General features: G+C 41.0%; 2 protein-coding genes across 2 annotated transcripts; one reads left to right on the top strand and one right to left on the bottom strand.

Moving 5' to 3' along the window:
- Nucleotides 1-400: 400 nt before the first annotated feature.
- psmd6 (proteasome 26S subunit, non-ATPase 6) lies at nucleotides 401-4,203 on the bottom strand. The gene is made up of 8 exons (XM_028002658.1): nucleotides 3,941-4,203; nucleotides 3,284-3,489; nucleotides 2,422-2,567; nucleotides 2,124-2,343; nucleotides 1,903-2,011; nucleotides 1,616-1,784; nucleotides 693-770; nucleotides 401-603 (listed from the first exon to the last, which is right to left on the bottom strand). The coding sequence occupies exons 1-8, from the start codon at nucleotides 4,083-4,085 to the stop codon at nucleotides 507-509; spliced, it is 1,170 nt and encodes a 389-aa protein (XP_027858459.1). The 5' UTR covers nucleotides 4,086-4,203; the 3' UTR covers nucleotides 401-506.
- Nucleotides 4,204-5,260: 1,057 nt separating this feature from the next.
- slc2a9l1 (solute carrier family 2 member 9, like 1) lies at nucleotides 5,261-12,275 on the top strand. Its single transcript, XM_028001978.1, has 12 exons — nucleotides 5,261-5,284; nucleotides 6,791-6,886; nucleotides 6,979-7,139; nucleotides 7,987-8,111; nucleotides 8,235-8,364; nucleotides 8,445-8,593; nucleotides 8,684-8,871; nucleotides 9,139-9,249; nucleotides 10,089-10,190; nucleotides 10,600-10,672; nucleotides 11,569-11,696; nucleotides 11,802-12,275. The coding sequence occupies exons 1-12, from the start codon at nucleotides 5,261-5,263 to the stop codon at nucleotides 11,985-11,987; spliced, it is 1,473 nt and encodes a 490-aa protein (XP_027857779.1). The 3' UTR covers nucleotides 11,988-12,275.
- The last annotated feature ends 7,325 nt before the right edge of the window (nucleotides 12,276-19,600 follow it).

The raw sequence follows: 19,600 nt of genomic DNA, 5'->3' as shown, positions 1-19,600 counted from the left end.
AACTCCACCGAGATTTTTCTTTTCAGATGGAAACATTTGAGGATGTTTTATCTGCACCGCAGACCTGGAATGTTAAACGTGACAGAGAATCCAACTCATGTATGGGAAGGAAAAAGAATTTAAAAAACACAAAAAAAACCTCCCCATCATTCATACTTTGTAAAAGCGTGTATAGATTTTTGTTTTCTGTATACATTATCGGAATCATTTTCAGCTGGATTTATGTATTTGGCTGCTATGTAATTCATGAACAAAACATAGGTTAGAGTTAATATTTAAAGAAAAAGATTGTATAGTATATTTGTTTTGTAACAAGTTTGTGTAAATAAAATAATTTATACTGTTATTTATATGAAACTCTGCCTCTGCCTTGTTTGTCAATTCAACATCAGGGGACATCTTAGGTAAACAGGTTTTATTATATACACAATATAAGCCACTTTGTCAGACAAATACCAAGAGGAAAACTCGCAACTCTCCATCACGAAAAACGATGGTTGCCATGGTTACATGTTAATGACCCTTGACAGCTTCTGGACTCTGTTGAGCAGCAGGTCACCCTTCTTGATGGTCTCCTGGTACTGCCAGTTTTTGCTATCAGGTCTGTTTAAAAAAAAAAAAAGAGAAAAACAAGATGTAGGTCCCAAAGCTACTGTAGTTCCATTTTTGGTATTTAAATGTATTGATGTTACCTATTAGTTTCCACGATCTCGTTAACTTTATCAATTTTACAGTGCAGACGTCCGGCGGCGATGAATCGCGACAGTTCCCTACGGAAAGAAAATGAGATCTGACACAGTTGGCCTAAAACAAAGCAACAGCGTGAAGACTCCTGTGAGCCTTCACATAAATCAAATTACTGAGTTAGAAATAAGTTACTAATGAAGTAAATGTTCTTTTTAAAAGAAATAAAGTTAAAGTTAGTCCAAAAACCTTTAATTACAGTTTAGTAAACAGTGGATGTCTGATCTAAATATAGCCTTCAACTTTTGTAAGGACGTGTAAAAACTTTCAAATTAATCTCTTCTTTTTTAAAGCAGCAGACATAAAACTGAAAGAAACTTTTCATTTGACAACATTGGTTTGGCGAAAGAAAATGAGTTTGGCTTTAGTTAAGCCAAACAAAATCTGCATTGGCAAAATTGTTTGCTCCCCAATCAATCCCTTTAAGATGAACATAAATGAAGTCATATCATTTACTGCATTTGAAGTAAATGAAGCAAACGACTTCATTTACTTTTAATTAATAATCCATCCTGGAGGACTCATTTCGTCACCAACCACAGCCAAGAGGATGGTCAGGGAATTCAAAATGCTCAAAGCTAAGCTAAGCAGTATTTGTGTTTGTGGGGATAAGATTCCTGTGCCAGGTAGTCACAAACATAGTTACCTGAAGAATATGCATATTGTAGTTCTTTTATTATAACGGTACCACAAAATATTGAGAAAAAAAAAAAAAACTACAAAAAACTTTAAGACCATAACACCCACCCCAATCGGATCCATTTCTACAATTATTAAAGAAAAGGAGAAGCAATATTTGGAGTCCATGCCGAGTTGTATGCAGACTAAACAAGTGATAAGTTATAAATCAGTGGTGTAAACAGTAACTCACTGATCAATGAACTCTGTGCTGACGCCGAAGGCCTCGGCCATGTATCCCAGCGTGAGGGAGCGGTAGGACTCCAGCAGCTGGCTGTAAGCCTGGATCCTCATCTCCCTCACATAGTAGCGGTAGTGTGGGGCGAAGAGCCAGTCTTTCTTCATCTCCTGCTCCACCAGGGCTGCAACCAACACATTCACATCAGGATGACATAGAAAAGCCTTTTATCCAACACAGAACACATTTTGGATTCAATCCGTGCCATTTTATTTTGAAAAAGCCACAAGAGACAAACTCACCCAGAGACTGGAAGAAGGCAGAGTAACGGCACTCGTACAGGGAGAACAGATACTGGCGGACGGACGGAAGGCTGTGCAGCACCTCCAGGATCTCTGCTCCTTTTATCACCTGAGGAGCAGGACAGGTGATTAGAGTTTGTTAGTTACAGTCTTTCCCCTTTAATTACCTTTTTTTTTTTCCTTCAGTTTGCTTAACACTGGGAACCACGTCTTCTCCCTACCTTTTCGCGGAGGTCGGGCCTTTTCAGGGCGATCATGCAGACGTAAACTGTGTAGGTGACAAACGTCTTGTAGTCCATGAGCTCGTACGAGGTGAAGGTGGAGACGGTGTCGAGGAAAAGCTCGGCGGCCTGCTTGAAATCCCTGATGGCCACGCAGTACAGACCCTGGTAGACCTTCAGGCGGTTCCTCCGGTCCCAGTCCCCGCCCTCCTCGATGAGGCTGCGCAGAGAAGAAGAAGCACAACGGTTACACGCCGCGATGACGCCGGCAGGCGGATGAGGACGAGGGAGGACGAACCTCTTGGCTTTTTCCGAGTTGCGTGTGATGAGGTCACTGTCCATGTAGAAGAGGCCGATCCTCAGCAGGTAGAAGACGATGTCTAACCTGTGACCTAGAGCCACCGTCTTGTCGTAGGTCTTCCTGAAAGCTGTCAGCGCGCCCTCCTGTGGTGACACACGGGAAAAAAGGGGAATAACTTCAATCAGTCATACATACATACATGCTTAAACGTGGGATGATAATAGCTGTCACAAGACTTTGAGACGCATGACAGAAATTAGCACGCAGTCGAAAACATTCAAATCACAAACAGACTTGTGAAGGTGAATTTACTACAGTCTTTTCTGGTTTTCGCTTAACTTTATTTTCATTATTGCTTCATTTCTAACTTCATTTTACACAGATTTTTATAATTTTTTTCACTGTATTGAAATTGCTACTATGCTAGATTTTGCTACTGTGGAGTTTGCTGTGAACGTTTTCACTGTCTTGAGTCGCTCTTTTGCTTTAAAGTCATTTGTTTGTTTTCATGCTTCACGACTGGTTGATTTCTGGCTACTATTTTTTACCTGAATTACTTTAGGATCCGTCTGTTTTACCCCGTTTAAAGCACATTTTGTGGCCTTTGTTCCTGTGAAATCACCCAACTAAAATTTTGATCTCTCCTGGGTTTGTGGAATCCAGTCAGTGACTGCCTGCTGAGAAACTGTGAAGTCGGCTGTCTTTCTTATGATTATGTAGGTCATAAAATAACATTTACGCGTTAAAAAAAAAAAAAACTTTTTCCATACATTTTTAATAACTAGATTTGGAGGGTTATACTTGCTGTACATCGATTATTCATTCATTTTTAATATTCACATTCCCTGTCCTCTCTCACCTTATTTCCGATTCTGATTAAATATTCCGCTTTGGCCATCATGACGTCCCGGATCTCGCTCTCTCCCATGTTCTTCTCTGCGTCCTCCAGCACGTCGTCCAGGCGCTTCAGCTCCTCCTCGTTGGCCTTTTTCATTTTGCTCAGCAGCTCGGAGTCCAGCGGCCACTTCAGCTCCTTACACAGACCCTCATAGTACGGCGCCATGTCTGAAGCAACACACAGAAATCCAGCACGGTCATCGCTGCATCTCATTCACAGCACACCACATCTAAATCAACGCGAGATTTTGAATATGCATAATATTTTTTTTTATAAAGGTGAGAAAGGTGAGAAGTACCCCCATGCTCCCACTTCTTGTCTTTTTGCGTCACAAAAGTGATAAATAAATGAAATCGGCCGAATGAGCACAAAGTCTGTCTTGTTAGTGTTTCACTAGTTTTGTAAAATAGACATTTTAAACCGACGCTAAGAGGGTTAGCTAACACGCTAATGCTAAGCATTTACTTTTTTTTTTTACCGTATCTTGTACAACCCTCACACACACCTCAGTAAAAGCAATTCCCTAAGCTTATATGTCTAACGAACAGCTGCCCACTCTTGGTTCAGTTGTATTAGTTAAAAACCGCTGCATTTAAAAAAAAAAAAAGGCTAACTCACTGTTAGCTTTAATAGCATCCATTAGCTCGGTTTTCACTTTCTCGTCTCGTCGGTGGCCGTCCATTGTGAGCAGAAATTTCAGCTGCGCTATCCTCAAGTCGGGGTTCTTAGGCAGACCCTCTTCTTCCAAGTTCTCCAGGGGCATTTTGTCTTTTGATAAATAGGCAAACGAGTAAACAAGAGGCTCTTTTTTTTTATCTTCGCTGTTACCCAGCTATTCAACGATGACTACGGGAAACACTGAACGGTGTTGTTTCCGCTGGAGCGACACGAGACAAGAGCGGAGCACAACAGGATGGATAAACGCAATTTTATATTACTGCCCCCTGGCGGACATCAAGCAACACGTATGTTTAACCGCACAAGCAGCGATTCCAATGTTTTTTTTTTGTTTTTTTTTTTAAAAAGCAGTCAAGTTAATGTTGAGCAATTTAACACGCAATGAACTCATGTTTATTGTTCACAACATGAACGGTCCTTCTATGAAATAAAACTCTCTGAAAACACAGCGGGAATGAGATACACTGCATGAAAAACAATCCTGGAAATGTCCTCTTTTGAATTAGTTATTACAGACATTAAAAAAAAAAAAAATGTTATCACTTTTTTCAACATCAGAAGTTTATATACAAGAAGATTGCTGTGCCATACAGGGGTGGCAGCATCATGTTGTGGTGGTGCCATTCTGCATGATGGAGTTGTGCATTTCTCAAAATAGTTGGTGTAAGGAGGAACCAAGAACATGTGCAAATATTGATGGAACATCTCATAAGTGAGTCTTTATAACAGACATGGCCACTGATCACATTATGAAGACCTCTCATACTCTTTATTCTGGCATTTAGTAAAATAGACTAATTTGCTTCGTTTATCTGTAAATCCTAGCCGACCTAAAACAGGAACACTTTAGTCTGGTTTAACGTCAGATAATAAATGTGTCCTTTTATACAGCGTAAATATGCGGTTACAACTGTATGCAATGGTTCATAACTTGTAAAGTTACGTATCTAAATTATACACAGAGTTAAATTAAAGGTGGTTGTCTTTTGTGTAAGTTCTTAATTCTTAAAACTGCCGAAGAAAGTCGAACTGTGAATTTGCACATTTAGCATTGTTTTCGGTCCGGGAGTTGTCCGCTTCTCTTTTCACATCGAGCCAGATTCCTACAGTTCCTGTCACTTCCAGTCAGCAGGCTGATGGCCTGTTTCTGGTGCTTAATTTTTTACTCAAAACAAGTTAATGATAACCAGCCTCTGGGTTTTAAAGCAGTCTGTGGAATCTGGATTTGTGGACTGCGATGCTCAAGGCCGTAACGACAGAATGGAAACTTTCTTTCACCAACTGGTAGGAGTTGCACAGATTTCTAACATATTTGTTGCATGCCGCGATGATTTTTAAATTCAAAAAAAGGAAATGCTGAAAAGAGCAGTGGGGGAAAAAAAACCTTGTATGTGGCAATATCAGATTCAGTGATGGTAACGTTTAATATACATATCTGTTATTAAGCATTTTGGGTCAAAAAAAAAAAACTTGTGCAAATTTGCATGACTAGCTTAACATGTTATGGTACACTGGCATCCATATTGTTTTTAGCCACTCATTGTTTTATATAATAAATTATTTAGATCATAGTTTTAGCTGAGTCATTGTGAGTTGTGTATTGCTTAGTTTTTTTTTTTTAACTCACACTTTTTTAACATAAGATGGAGTAATCAATTAAAATGAACACTGTTTTAAATTATTTTGAGATCATTTACACTTTTTATGGCTAGGAATATTTTTTTTAATCATAATTCCTATTGTTATAGTCAAATAAAAAATTTCTACCTTTACATGTTCACCTGCATTCAGACTTGCAGCTCGGCATAGTCATATTTACATCTATGTATGAAAGTCAAGAAATGTGCAAAAAAAAAAAAAAGACAAGACAGACAAAATTCTCCAAAGACAATTCTGGCAGCATTGTGGTCCCAACAACTGTCTCAGCGGATACTTTATATTAAGGAGCTGTGCCTCGATTATGCATGTCTCACTTTTCTCCACATAGCCAGTCCCTCTTTTACTCATGCGAATTTAGCTGCACTGCGGTTATGTAACGGTCAAGCATCATTATAAGCACACAGTTTTTCATTCAAACTCCATAGGTTCATCTATACTTATTTCTTTTAATACAACATGATGTTTAACCCTAAAGCTAATACTACGCTTGTCGTGGTTGGCAGAAAGTACTCCAATTCTATCTGCAGATAAGTTTGCTTCGATTTTTTGGTTTTTAACGCCATTAAGCACGGAGATCGGGTTTAATTTCTTTCACAATTTTAAGCTTTTGCAGGTTTTCTTGCTCTAAGAAAAAAAAAAGTTAGTTATTCAAATTTAATTGCGTTTTCTGACCCAGGACTTGTGTTGAGGCAGTGATGTTGCTCAAATTAGACTTTGGCACAATTATGATCTTGGTACAGAAAACACTTCCGGCTTTCTCTTTTAACAATAATTCTGCTTCTTGCTTATTAACAACTTTAAAAACAATTCTACAGATTATTTTTCTTTTCTTTCTTTCTTTTTTTTTTTATTTATTTATTTTTTTTACATCTGAACAAAACTAAGAAAGAAACTAAACAATAATGAAATCACAACCGCATGACTATTTTTAATTTTAAAAAAAAATCTCTGTTTGTTTTCAGTATTCACGCAAAATCTATTTTTAAATGTTTTTAACTAGAGTTCACATACATACAGAACAAAGTAAAGAAAGAAATTATAACATTAAAAACACTAGAATTACAAATGTGTTTTAAAAAAAAGTATGTCTGTTGTGTAGGTCATACTTCAGTTTTCACGCCTTCATTTCAGACTCAAGGCAACGCTCTGCTTGTAATCATAATTTTGGGCTGTGGAGGAAGTTTCCATACTGGTTACCACTTAACTGGACTCAGTTCTCCCTCACCAGTAAGAAAGAAAAAAAAAAAAAAACAAGCCCATTTTCTCAGTTTCCCCACATTTTGGTGTTATTTGTTTCATGATTGTTGATGTCTTTCCAGCACATTCAGCACTTCATCAACAGCAGCTGGTATGACAGGTACAAGGAGTCTCCGGGTCCTGAGAAAGTCACCCTGATCTGGTCTCTTATCATCTCCATGTATGCTGTCGGGGGACTCTTTGGTGCCGTCAGCGTCAAACTCTTCTCACGAAAACTGGGAAGGTGTGTGTACGTGGCTGGCAGGTCAGGTATCTGTGAATGCGGGGAACTGTTTTCCACACGGGTCGGAAAACGATACGCAAGCTCCTGTTTGAGATTACCTAGTGGTAGAAGAGGCAAATAATAAATCCAAGTCCGGAAAACAAGCGTGTTTAATCTCAAATGATCACTTATTTCAAATAAGTAATAGACAATCACTTTGTCACTTTTACCCTGCGCTGCATGATCATGGAATCCTGCCAACAGCGCCAATACTCAGCACATACTGGATACTCAGGATAAACACAGAAATGGTTTCATGATTCTTTCCAGATTTATGTCAGTCACTTAGTTTGTTTCTCATCAGTTTTTGCAGCGTGATGTTTTACTTTTGGAGGTCTGTTCCCTTACTTCATGGCGTCAGACAGGTCCTACTTAAGTGCTTTCTTGGCTTTAAAGCTCAGGCTTTAGAAGGTTTCAGAATCGCCATCTGCCCTCGTTAATTCAGGCTTGGCAAAAGGCTCAGTTTTCCAAAAGATGTGAGTAATGAGTCAGTTCACGACTTAGCATTAACTCTACACATAGGGCTCTGCTGTTCTGGGTAACATATTACAAATTTTTGTTTTTAGTCATCAGTAAAAATTAAAAATATGGAATTGTCTGATTGCCTGAAACATTTAAGTGTGAGAACACTGCGAAAAGAGAAGAAACATGTAAAAGGAGCAGCACTGTATCCTGAAAATGACGCTTGTTCTGCAGGATATACGCTTAAGACACGTCCACAAACATTTTTAATAAACCCACAGTATCATACCTCTCCATCATCATGTGTGCAGCTGAAGAAGACATGAGTTTGACTCTCTTTCCCCAGAAAGCGAGCAATGATCTGCAACAGCCTGATCTCTGTCATGGGGGCAGTGATCATGCTGACCAGCAAGACGGCTAAATCCTTTGAAATGATAATCGTGGCACGGATGCTGTATGGATACTCAGCGGGTGAGTATCCACGGCTTTGTTACTGATGTTTACTATGAATAATTCTGAATCATTTGACAGCTCTAGGCATAGTTTCTGTAGTGGTGTAGCCCTTAATGTTGCATATGGTGACGTGTGTTGCAGGTTTAGGAGCTAGTCTCCATTCAATGTATTTGGGGGAGATTTCACCAAGGAAGATAAGAGGTAGAGTGACTCTGACTTCAGCCACTTTTACGTCACTCGGTAAACTCTCCGGACAGTTTTTTGGATTAAGGTACGTCAGTCTGAGTCACCTCTTCATAAAGCAAGACAATGACTAAGCTAGGAACATCATTTTGTTTCGTTTTTTGGCAGTGAGATCCTTGGCCATCGCGACCTGTGGAACATCGTCCTTTGTGTCCCTGTGTGTTTCTCGGCGGTTCAGGTTTTGGTGCTGCCTTTCCTTCCAGAGGCTCCCAGATATTTATTCATAGAGAAAAGAGACGACAAGGCATGCAAGCGAGGTACGCATTCCCCTCTCTTCTGCAACCACATAGGGACAATTTCTCTCTTGTTTTTGCTTTAAAATTGGTCTTGTTTTGTCGTCGCTCCAGCCCTTCAGAGTTTGTGGGGGAAAGGCGACTATAAGCAGGAAATGGAGGAGATGTTGATTGAGCACATGGTTCTCGAAGCGTCTCCACCAAAGAGTCCACTGCGGCTGATGAGGGACCGGACTGTCCGATGGCAGCTCGTCACCATGCTCGTCGTTTACTGTTGCAATCAGATGTCGGGCATGTCTGTGGTGAGACGCAGTTGCCCCACATTTAGAAATACACACGTCTCTGTCTCAGTGGACTGGGATGAAATAATGCCGCAGAACACAAAACAGGCCCAGTTAAAGTCCAGACGTAAATCCATTGCTCCGTATCCAATTGTTGCTTAAAATTCAATCAAGTCACAGCACTTTCACTGTCGTGATTGTAGCAAGAAACGATTAGGAAAAAAAAAAAATTAAAGACACACTGCATGGAACAGTCCTAATAATTCATCGTGGCGTCCTCCTTCCCAGGTCAGCACCTTCTCCTTTGACATCTTCCTGAACTCTGGAGTTCCTAAAGACAAGATCCGCTACGTCACGCTCGGCCTCGGAATATCTGAAATGCTCACCTCCATCTCCTGTGTGAGCAAATCCCGCCGCCGGCGTCTGCCCTCTCTAACCTGACTCTGTTCCCCTCTGGTGCTTCATATTAAGCAGAAGGCAGGCAGCTCAGGGATGTGTCGCTGTGTGTTTGCAAGAAGCGGGGCAAACATGGCGGAGGATGTAGAATCATAGTTGTGTTATTGTTGGTTGGAGCTGCCTCGCTTTTAGACACGGGGTTCCCAGTTTTCTGCTGTGTGGATAAATGTTGAAAAAGGAAATTAAAGGAGAAAGAATATTTGTATTACCAGATTTTATTCCCTATTCCATTGTCTAAATATTGTACGTGTCCTTCTCCCTATCTTTTTGTGTTCTCTAAAAGAACACAAGAAAAAATAAAGCTTTCCTCCACTTTATTTCCTTTCCTCTTTGTTTCCTTTCCCCCTCATTTGTCTTGCCTCCTTCCTTCCTTCCTCCTCTCATTCCATCTTCCATTGTCAGTCATTGTCTTGTTTTCTCTTACGTCTTTTCTGTCTCAAATGCTGCCTCCATTTCTTTTCTCCTTTGTGTCCTAACTCTATTCTTTCCTTTCTGCATGCCTTCCCTGCAGTTTTGTTTTTGTGCTGGCGCAAACTCCGCCCAACAGACACACGACTTCCGATTGATACTGTTTGTAATTTACACTTTAAAGTGACTGTAAAGGATCGAGATCCGAGAGTCTGCAGAAAAGTCTGAAGTGTTTTATGAGAAATAGTGTTTACATGCTAAAAGAATTAGAAAATTGAAATCTTCCAGATTAAAGCTCGTTGTACAAAATTTTAACTAAAACTGGCCACTTGGGTTTTTTTTCCTTTTTATTTCTTTTCTTTTGTTTCCAACAGAGCCTTCTGATCGAGCACACGGGGAGGAGGCCGTTATTCTGGGGAGGGTACGCCGTCGTATCTGCTATCTGGATTGTGGCAACAGTAATGCTGAACCTAAAGGTAAACATGACAAGAATGTAGTAAAAGGAAATCAAATTTGTGACCAAGAGATCACAAATTTCTGTTTACCTTGAGCAACTCACTAGTGAGAACTTCCCACCGCCCCCCTATTTCCTACACATTAAAGTTTTCTACACTTCTAATATGGGCATAACTCACACAACCCAGGCACAGAGGATTAGGTAAAATGCTGATTAGCGAGGAGGAATGTTGTTAAGGAGACCGAATGATAGATACGAGGCCACTGATGTTGTCTTTGAGCTGCCAGAGAATCCAACGGTCAGTGAAAACAGTGGACACATTGAATCTATTCGGCACACACATTGCATCAGAAATGAAATGTACAAACAGTGCAGACAGTAAATGTGATTGTTGCGTCAAGCATCATAATGTGTTTTCACTCCTGCAGGACCTCAGCTGGGTTCCCTACGTTACTTCTTCTCTCATCTTCCTCTTCATCGTCTCCTTTTGCGGAGGACCTGGTGAGAACTCCGCAGCCGCACATTAAACCTTCGGTTCGTTTTGAGAGGAAAAGCTGTATGCTGCACAGAGCCTTCAAAAATATTCATAGCCTTTCAGCTTTTTACCATTGGTCAGGTTAGAACCACAGGCCTCAAATTTTGTGTTTGGTCAGACTTGACGTGCTCAATTCAGAACTGAAATTAAAACAAGGCTTTTTTTTTCAGTATAGTATAGTGTGTGATTTTATTAAGTCCCCATGAATCTGAACTTTATAGAATCTCAACCCTTTCATGCGTAGAGGTCACTGCAGTGGGCAGCTAAAAGCCATTTTCTTGTGTTTCTTGTGGATCTTTATGTTCTAAATGCACACAGAGCACTGAAGTGGAAACCAGCCAATCATGTCAACTACTGGCCATCCACTGCAAGTGCAAGAGTTTTCTTGTTAAATCCAATATGGCAGACAGATGAAAAAGCAACTGAGGGGTATGCAGTCCCTCCTTCTGCTGCAGAGCCAATACTAGTGATGTATTTGTATTTGGAGGAAATAACAATTGATCACCTAGAGAAAAAAAATCCTAGAATTTTATTATTTATTTTTTTTACAATTTCTTTTCACACCTTTTTTTGTGCCTTAAGAAAATCAAAAACACTTTGTAAAAAAAAAACAATCCTGACATAAAGGATCATAACTCATGCATGAAAGGGTTCATTTGTTTTCTGATGCATTTCTACCAGCTTTGCACATTTATATATATGTATATAAATTATAAATATATAAACTGTGCTTAACCTTTCTTTCTCTTTGTAATTAGTTAATGTTTGTGCTGATCTATCACTTAATGCCAATCAAATAATTTGAAGTTTTGTCGTTGCAAAGCGACAGAAACCTTGTATAAATCACGTTTTGCTCTTCCAGGCGCCGCCACAGTCACACTCAGCACCGAGCTCTTTACTCAGTCCGATCGTCTGGCGGCGTTCGTCCTCATGGGACTGCAGCGTTGGTTCATGTTCGCCATGGTGGGCCTGATCTTCCCGTTCCTCATTGTGCGTACAAGTCGCATCCCAACCCCGAAGCAACCAGCCTGCACGCCGCACACTCCACGACGAATCTAACCGACACAGCTCTGCTTGTCCACTCTTTCTCCGCAGGACGCTTTCGGCTCGTACTGCTTCACGCTGTTTGCCGTCGTGTCGCTGCTGGGCAGCTTTTACACCTTCTTCCTTCTGCCTGAGACCAAGGGGAAGACTCTGGTGGACATTTCGGAGGAGTTTAAAGCAATCACGGTCTGTGGGAAGTCCTTCCTGGAGAGAGAGGGAGTGGAGACCAAGTTGTAAGGCATGGCACCACGAGAGACGGCTTGAAATGGTAGAAACGTACAAAGAATGCCGAGATTTGTCCTGGACAGATTGAGGACGGATTCAAACGAAACATTTAGGGATGTAGGATGTCCCACTCAGTTTTCCACATCTGGAAATCAAGTACAAATATTCATCCTTTGTCAGTTTTATTCCACGAATCATTGCATCTTCAATGGATCACTACTCAATTCTAGTACCCAGTCATTGACCTCCATACCGGTGCAGTTGAGCTCGAGTTGTCTCACACACACACACACACACACACACACACACACACACACACACACACACACACACACACACACACACACACACACACACACACACCACAGCAGGCCGCCTGTGCTGCGGCGGCTACATGATCTGTGTCTGCGATGTGTTTTTCACTGAGTTGTCAGATCTCCACTGCCTCATCCTATCCAGTAATAAATCATCCACTGTTGCCTTTGGACTCTGTCGTGTTTTGATAAGACACCTAGCAGGAGTGAAATTAATGGAAACTCTCCCAGAAAGTCTGACTGCATGTGGAACAGGATGCTGGTTTTTTTTCTTATCGGTTTTTGTCTTTTCCAGCGTCGTGAAGAAACTCTGAGAGCTCCGGGTCCAGTTCTGCGGTGGTGCTCATACTTCCTTCTTCTTGGCAACATAATGTTTTATAGAGGAGTTTCATATTTGTAGATTTTTCACTCTCTCAGCACCAGTCCAGAAAGGGAACACTCAGCAACACTTAATGCAGTTTCTCAGGAGAAGTATGAATTTCACAGTTCGCTCTTTGTCGAGTATCAACTGCAAATTTTACCGTACTTAATTTGGAGTTTTTGTGAGGTGTGAACGAAATTCACAGCTTCATTCTCGACCTGGTCGTTGTGACGTCATGCTTATTTACCAATATCCTTTAATAGACCTTTACAAAACAGCTGGATTCATACTGAGATTACTTGACAGGCAGGTGGACTCTGTTTACCCTCTTTTATTTTAAGCTGTCAGAGTAAATCGGGTGTAAACACAAACGCACACCACACTGTTCAGATTTTGGGTTTAATGAATTACGAAAGAATGTTTTCCCTTCAATTAATTTAGGATCTCGAGTCGTGTTTATGTAGTGACTCTTAAAATTGAAGTGTTTTCCACAGTTAATAACTTGCATGCTAAATGCCTCCAAATAAGAGTTGCCTCTTATTTTTACCAAACAATTAGTTAATTGTCATCCTGGAGGAGCTGTCGTTACATGATGCAGTAAATCTGATCTCCTAAAATAGATCCAGTCTTATTTAGAGGAGCCACTGGTTTGGTTTTTAATCGTTCATCCAGTGTTTTTGCTTGGCAAGGCCTACAAAAAGGGCAGTACAGTCACTCAAAAGTAGATGGCGCTGTTACTCTTCTGCTGCAATCCATCAGCGCACCCTACTTTGCCCGAGACTGCAACTCAACATTGTTTTCATTTTATGATGAAAATCGAAACCACTGCTAATGATAAAGGTGTTCAAAGTATAGAGCAAATCTGACTCTCTTGCCATCTTATGAGGTGGTAGAGGAGAGGGCGGGGATTAGGAGGCAAACGTAAGTACAAATTCTTCCCTTATTCAAGATTTTAAGTTTTGATAAATGTACATCCAAAACTATTATTTCTCCACCTGTCTGCACGGAGCTTCACTGACAACTTTCCACATCAGAGTGGCGCGAACAGACTTAGATATGGAGGAGATTTAAGGATTTTCTTTTTAATACATGCGGCATCTAATTTGTCCAATAAATGGTCTTTTACACACACACCCACACACACCCACACACACACACGTTTGTTTGTAATACCTTGTGGGGACCAAAGCCTGGTCCCCACAAGGGGAATTACTGTTTTTGGGTTAGGGGTCAGATTTAGGACTAAGGTGTGAATTGAGTTTTTGATAGAGTTAGGGTTAGGTATGTAAGGGTTAGGATAAGGGTAAGGTTTACGCTGTAGAAATGAATGGAAATCAATGGAAAGTCCTCACAAAGATAGCCACGCAAACATGTGTGTGTGTGTGTGTGGGCGTGTGCACACGCATGCTGTTCTGTGTAAGCATGTAAATGTGATAATGAAATGACACAAATCACATATAACACCTGGCGTACAAAACGGACTTCTGATTGGATTGCTGAAGATGATCTAAGTGAAAGAGGATGAGGAGCAGACGTCAGGGGAATTCAGCGGGTCGCTCTGAACATGTGCACATGAACTGTGGTCATAATTACCATAAAACACCTCATAACCTTCTCATAGTGACAGCTGGGAGAATCTGTAGACCCCACTCCGCAAATCTGGACTTCATAGAAGACTGGCAAGAAGAAAGTCATTGGGTAAAGAAAACCACCATAATCTACCCATAAGTCAAACATTTGGTCAAGTTTGGTCAAATGAGACCAAATTTGAATGCTTTGGTCTTAATGCAAAAATACTGTGGGGGTTGCAAACTAACTTCCTCAATATGCAATTGCATCAGTTAAGCGTAGTTATGGCAGCATCCAAAACGAGCAAGACGTTCCCAGCTTTCAGCTAAGTACAGGTCAATCCTGGAACAAAATCTGCTAAACACTTTAAACGGCTTCTTTCTTCTAGCAGGACAACAAAACGACATGAAAACTCTAAAATGTAATAGTGTAAATTAAAGCTTATTCACATGAAAGACTCGGTCAAAAATCTAAATGCAAATCCACTTGATAATCTGTGTCAGTACCTGAAAGTTGCTGTTCCCAGAAGAACGGGCTCTAGATGTGCAAAGCTGGAAGAGGCATACACCAAAAACCCCCCCAAAAAACCTAACAGTATTAACTGAAGTAGCTGAATACAAATGCAAGCAACACTCGTGAGTTTTACATGCAAAGATTGCCGAAAACTAACAAAAGATTTCAGATTATGCTGTGATTAAAATTTGAAAAAGTGCAAGAAATATTCATAACTTTGCAATGCGCTGTAACTATCTCTCATTTTGCTAGACAGTGTGAGTCTCTTGACGGCATCTACCCAAGTCAAACTCTCAGAAACGTTGCCCCACAGTGTCTCTGACATAATGATGATTAGCTGGAGGACTAAACAGTTCATCCATCATCATCTGCTACAGAGAGCGCGAAGCAGGGGAAAACCAGCCAAAAAAAAAAAGAAAGGCACAACTTAAGCCTAATTAACGTGCTTCATGGAATCTCTCCACCAAATGCTGAATTGCATTAAGCTTCATTAGCTGTTGTGATTGCCTACAGGTGCCACACAGATGGAGCCACCCCCGAGACCAGAGCTAACTCCCATAAACTCAAAGGAGTTAGGAGAAGCGGTGGGGGCTGACATCTTGAACCAGATGGATCCTTCTGGCAGCGCGGCTCTAAGCTGCCCCAGCATGCAGTGCTCCTTCATGGCGAAGCACCCCTTTTGGGCCTGTTCGATCTGCGGCTCAACCCAAACCTGGCAACGTTTCCTCCAAGCCACCTGTCAGACTGAGTGAACGTGGCAAATGGGTAACTGTTTCTAACATACTGTACATGTCGAATCGGAGTCCCTTTGTGGAGGAAGGCAGCCAATTAAGGCCTCTACATGTCATAACTGATATTTGTGCGATTTGAAAATCCATGTCCTTTTCAGCATCTGCTTGGGGACGTTTAGAGCGACTTGGTAAGAAGGGGAAAAAAAAGTAAGAGAGGAGAGACAGATGGACAGCAGGGTTGCTGTCACAGGACATTAATGTGTCTACCTCAGGAGAGCAGCGAGCCCATCCCACAGAGGACAGCCGAGTTGAAACAGAGCGGTGTCTGTGAACAGAGGATGATCCGACTCTGCCCTCCTGACCCGTTTTTTTACACAGACTCACAGAGCGATTATACCTGACATGGTAAGATACGGTGTTAGAATATGGGGGATTACTGCCACTATAGAAGAAGGGAGGTCGGCAAGGGTAAATATCTCTCTGAAGTTGCAGACATTAAAAAAAAAACTGCAACATGTGCCCTTGTAAAAAGTGATTTCTTGCTTGATGTTTGTGCATTCTTGCCACAGTAATTGAACACACATGATGGTCCTGTGGGTGGAAACAGTGCAGAGCGAGGCCTCATTCCGTCTGGTCACATGCCTTCCTCGTTCAGCGAGGCCAGTCAGCGAGTCGCTGCTGCTGTCGAGAGACAAGTTGCTTATGTGTGCATTTGTGACAATTTGGCATTCATCTGTTATAAAAAAATAAACCTAAATCCAGCTATTTTTGTTTGCTAAATTGCAGCCGTTTCTCGAGAACCAACTCAAGGTGATGATCTTTGCTCTCGTGTGTTCGCTTTAGCAAGTGAAATTTCTGGATTTTAAGCTGATGAGTTTTATGCAGAAACATTTACCAACAGAGTGATTTTTTTGAGATTCTGACAACTGGAGCCAGATTGTGATGATTAGCATTGAATTTCCATGATTTAATCTCAGGTAGGACTTCTGTGGCTGGGATCTACTGACCAAACAGGAAACGCCTTTCAAACGCGTGAGAAGGTTACTGTCGAGTTCAGCTCCAACATAGGCTGAAGAGAGGATGAACTCATTGTTTCAAAAGCGGGGTAAAAAAACCAAAAAACTTGCAAATACCCTTAGAGAAAAAGACTTTCATTTTTGGAGAAACACCCAGTAGTCTAATTAAAGTAAAATGGAAATGTTGTGAAGTTATTTTTGCAGCATTTTACTCGATGTAGCCATGTTGAAGCAACATCCCAATTCAACAGCCAAAATGGCAAAGCTTGTGCAAAAGTGGATCCTTCGAATAGGCAATCCTACTAATGCAAACAAATCAGTTTCAAAGTGGCTTGAGAACAACCGAGTCAAGGTCCTGAGTTGCCCGTCACAAAGCTCTAATCTCAGTACCATAGACTTGGTTGGCAGAGCAGAAAAGGTGTGTAAGAGTCAGCTGGCCCACAATCCAGACTGTTACAGCTGTACTGTCGGGAGGAATGGGCTGAAATTCCAGCAAACCCTTGTTTGATGGAAGATGGGAAGCTTTTGGAAGGAAATCCAAGATGGCTGACCCATACAGTGGTAAATGCAATTCTCCCAAACATTCAGAAAGTTAAAAATAAACCTCTAAATTCGGACAAAGTTTAAACAACTGAAAATATTTGTGGTGACCCAAAGTGACGTAAAACGAGAAACTCTTATTCTGAAAGTGTTGGGAAAGGAAGTGAAGATGGGATTCATTACTTTCCTCTGTAACATAAGGAACGCGTGAAGATTTCCCACCAGTTGTTAACGTGTTTATGATGTAACCATTGATACGGTCAGAAAATAAAATTTTTCTCCATGGCTGGAGCATGTGTAGACTTAAACATAATATTAGAAGCAAATACAAGTGTTTAGCCTTCACATTGTCTGACTGGTTCAGTCTCAGAGATCAACAAACCTTCCTCTTCCTGCCTGTAATTCTGAAAGCGTGACCTGACATCCTGCAGAGACAAAACCGGCGCCATTATGGCCGCACGTCCTCGTCTGTCCTGACCATGGCAACTGAAAGCATCCTTGATGCACCTCTCGGATTATCCGCCCGCCTTGGATGTGGCACGGTCTGAGAAACATATGGCAGCAATCTGTGCCGCCTCCATTTGCTTTTAATTAAACACATGGAGACACTCCACACAAACACACACTCTGGTGAGGCACTAATAAAGAAACTAATGAGGGTTAGTGATGATGATGTAAAAGGAAGTAAGTGTTTAAAAGACAACCTTGTCCTCTCTGCACTCCCAGTTTTAAGGACTGATTATAAACTGGGAATCGTCTGGATTTATAGGCCAGGCTTTCAGCAGCCCAACATAATAATGGGGTTCACATGTTTGAAACTTCTAAATATTTTGGGTCTTGCTTGTTTTCCCCCCACATCTAGGAGTTACCCAAGTGTTTCTGAGTAGACTTGAAAACTGAAACCCACTTGAGGTACGGTAAACCCTCTTATGTCCCCAATTATTCCCCAATGGCGTGAATGGGTCTGTGACTTTAAATCAACAGGGCGGCATTCATACACCTGCAAATACAGTAGGTGGGTCCGTGTGGATTATGGGAGCCAGCAAGAGTAATCCCTTCACCACATGGACATCAGAAGCAATCCGATTTACAGTATGACACTGCTTAACACTTTGCAATACAACCTGTCAGCTAATTTATGCCAATGGTTAACCCTCAGACACAGGAGGACTGGCAATTCGGCCATCGGGGTGCCTGGGATCAGTTCCAACCCCACGGTAACCTGAATGGGACACGGCAGCTTTAGAAAATAAATGAATGAAGATGTTGATTCCCTCTCCCCCCCTTCCAGCACAGAGCAACACCTTGGAGTTTCAGTTTAAGAACCCCATGTAAAATATCATTTTGTAGCCCAGCACAAAGGAAACATAATTGTGACTTCAGCTGAATCAGTTCGGATTCTGAACTCTACAAAAGCTTCAACTCCAACCAGGAGGATGAAATTAACGACAGGGGGGGCCCAACACCAAAATCGGTTTCGTTCATCTTAAAAGAATTCCCGTCTCCAAAACATCACAGGAGTTTGTGTGAACACTTTTATGAACCTTTAAAATCTTTGTCATCTTTTGCATTGGGTGGTCATAATATTCCCGTGTGAAACACGCACCAGGAACATAACGTGTAAAGTGTTCCAGTCGGAGCAATTGTTTGACATAAAAGTAAATTGGTGTAAAATTGAAAAAATATTCGCGGTTGGAGTGAATAATACTTTTGGAGTATTTACTCTGCTTTTCTAGTAGGTAATTACTGTCTGGAAATGATTTGCATGTTCTGTTCACCGTGTGCGTTTCGCACAGGAAGGTCATCAGTGGCGCACCACCTCCTACCTCTTTTTTCCTGTGTAAATAGTTATCAGCTGCTGTGTGAATAACCACCCAGGTCAATAATGGGAAACGTTGAAAAGGCTGATAAAGTAGCCCTCACATAAAATGATTTGTCATTTTTGGGACTTGTGTTCCGTTTGTATATGTTTCTAATTTCGATTTTTGTTTTCAAAAGTTCCAATTCATGAACAATAAACCAATCACAGAAAATGCTATTCAACAATTTCATTAACTCCTGCCTCTTTCACAGCATTGCTTTCGGTCTTTAAGGTAATTTGCTTGATGTATTGAAAGAATGATTCATTATACTGGAAACAGGAAAAGGTTGAAGTCTGTAAGAAACGTAGATTAGACTTTATGAAGACACACTGGAAAGGTTATGGAAGAGAGAGTTAGCATTAACATTTAAGCTGTGACCAGGAGTGTCCCATACTAAAGTCAATTCTCAATACCTGTTGTTTGTCTACAATCAGACTTTCTGCCAGATGTATCCAGTGAGCTTTACACTTTCAATCAGTTCAGCCATTTTTAAAAAAATGCTCTTGTGTTTAAAGGTTGCAGAATGGAACTACAGACCATGAACATTAGCTTGTCAATCCAATAAATCTGTGTTTTCCCTAAAAATTTTAAGTTTTTCAATCTTCACAAAGACGGTGTGCATCTAGGGTAGCTAGACATTAGTCTTTTATGACGTTTATAAAGCAAAACTTTTTGTATTCATGTTGTCTGCAGTGAAAATGTCCCACACAAATTCGTCA

The sequence above is a fragment of the Xiphophorus couchianus genome, chromosome 20, assembly GCF_001444195.1.
Source record: "Xiphophorus couchianus chromosome 20, X_couchianus-1.0, whole genome shotgun sequence".
Taxonomy (NCBI): Eukaryota; Metazoa; Chordata; class Actinopteri; order Cyprinodontiformes; family Poeciliidae; genus Xiphophorus; species Xiphophorus couchianus.
This window is presented reverse-complemented; position numbering and strand designations above follow the sequence as displayed.

Excerpts from the sequence above, each read along its gene's own strand:
- psmd6 (XM_028002658.1), bottom strand. The coding sequence starts at position 4,085 with ATGCCCCTGGAGAACTTGGAAGAAGAGGGTCTGCCTAAGAACCCCGAC. Across the intron at positions 2,568-3,283 it reads TAATCAGAATCGGAAATAAG|GAGGGCGCGCTGACAGCTTT; the intron begins GTGAGAGAGGAC and ends GTGTCACCACAG. Across the intron at positions 1,785-1,902 it reads TGCCTTCTTCCAGTCTCTGG|CCCTGGTGGAGCAGGAGATG; the intron begins GTGAGTTTGTCT and ends TGTTGGTTGCAG.
- slc2a9l1 (XM_028001978.1), top strand. The coding sequence starts at position 5,261 with ATGGAAACTTTCTTTCACCAACTG. Across the intron at positions 5,285-6,790 it reads AAACTTTCTTTCACCAACTG|ACTCAAGGCAACGCTCTGCT; the intron begins GTAGGAGTTGCA and ends CCTTCATTTCAG. Across the intron at positions 9,250-10,088 it reads TGCTCACCTCCATCTCCTGT|AGCCTTCTGATCGAGCACAC; the intron begins GTGAGCAAATCC and ends TGTTTCCAACAG.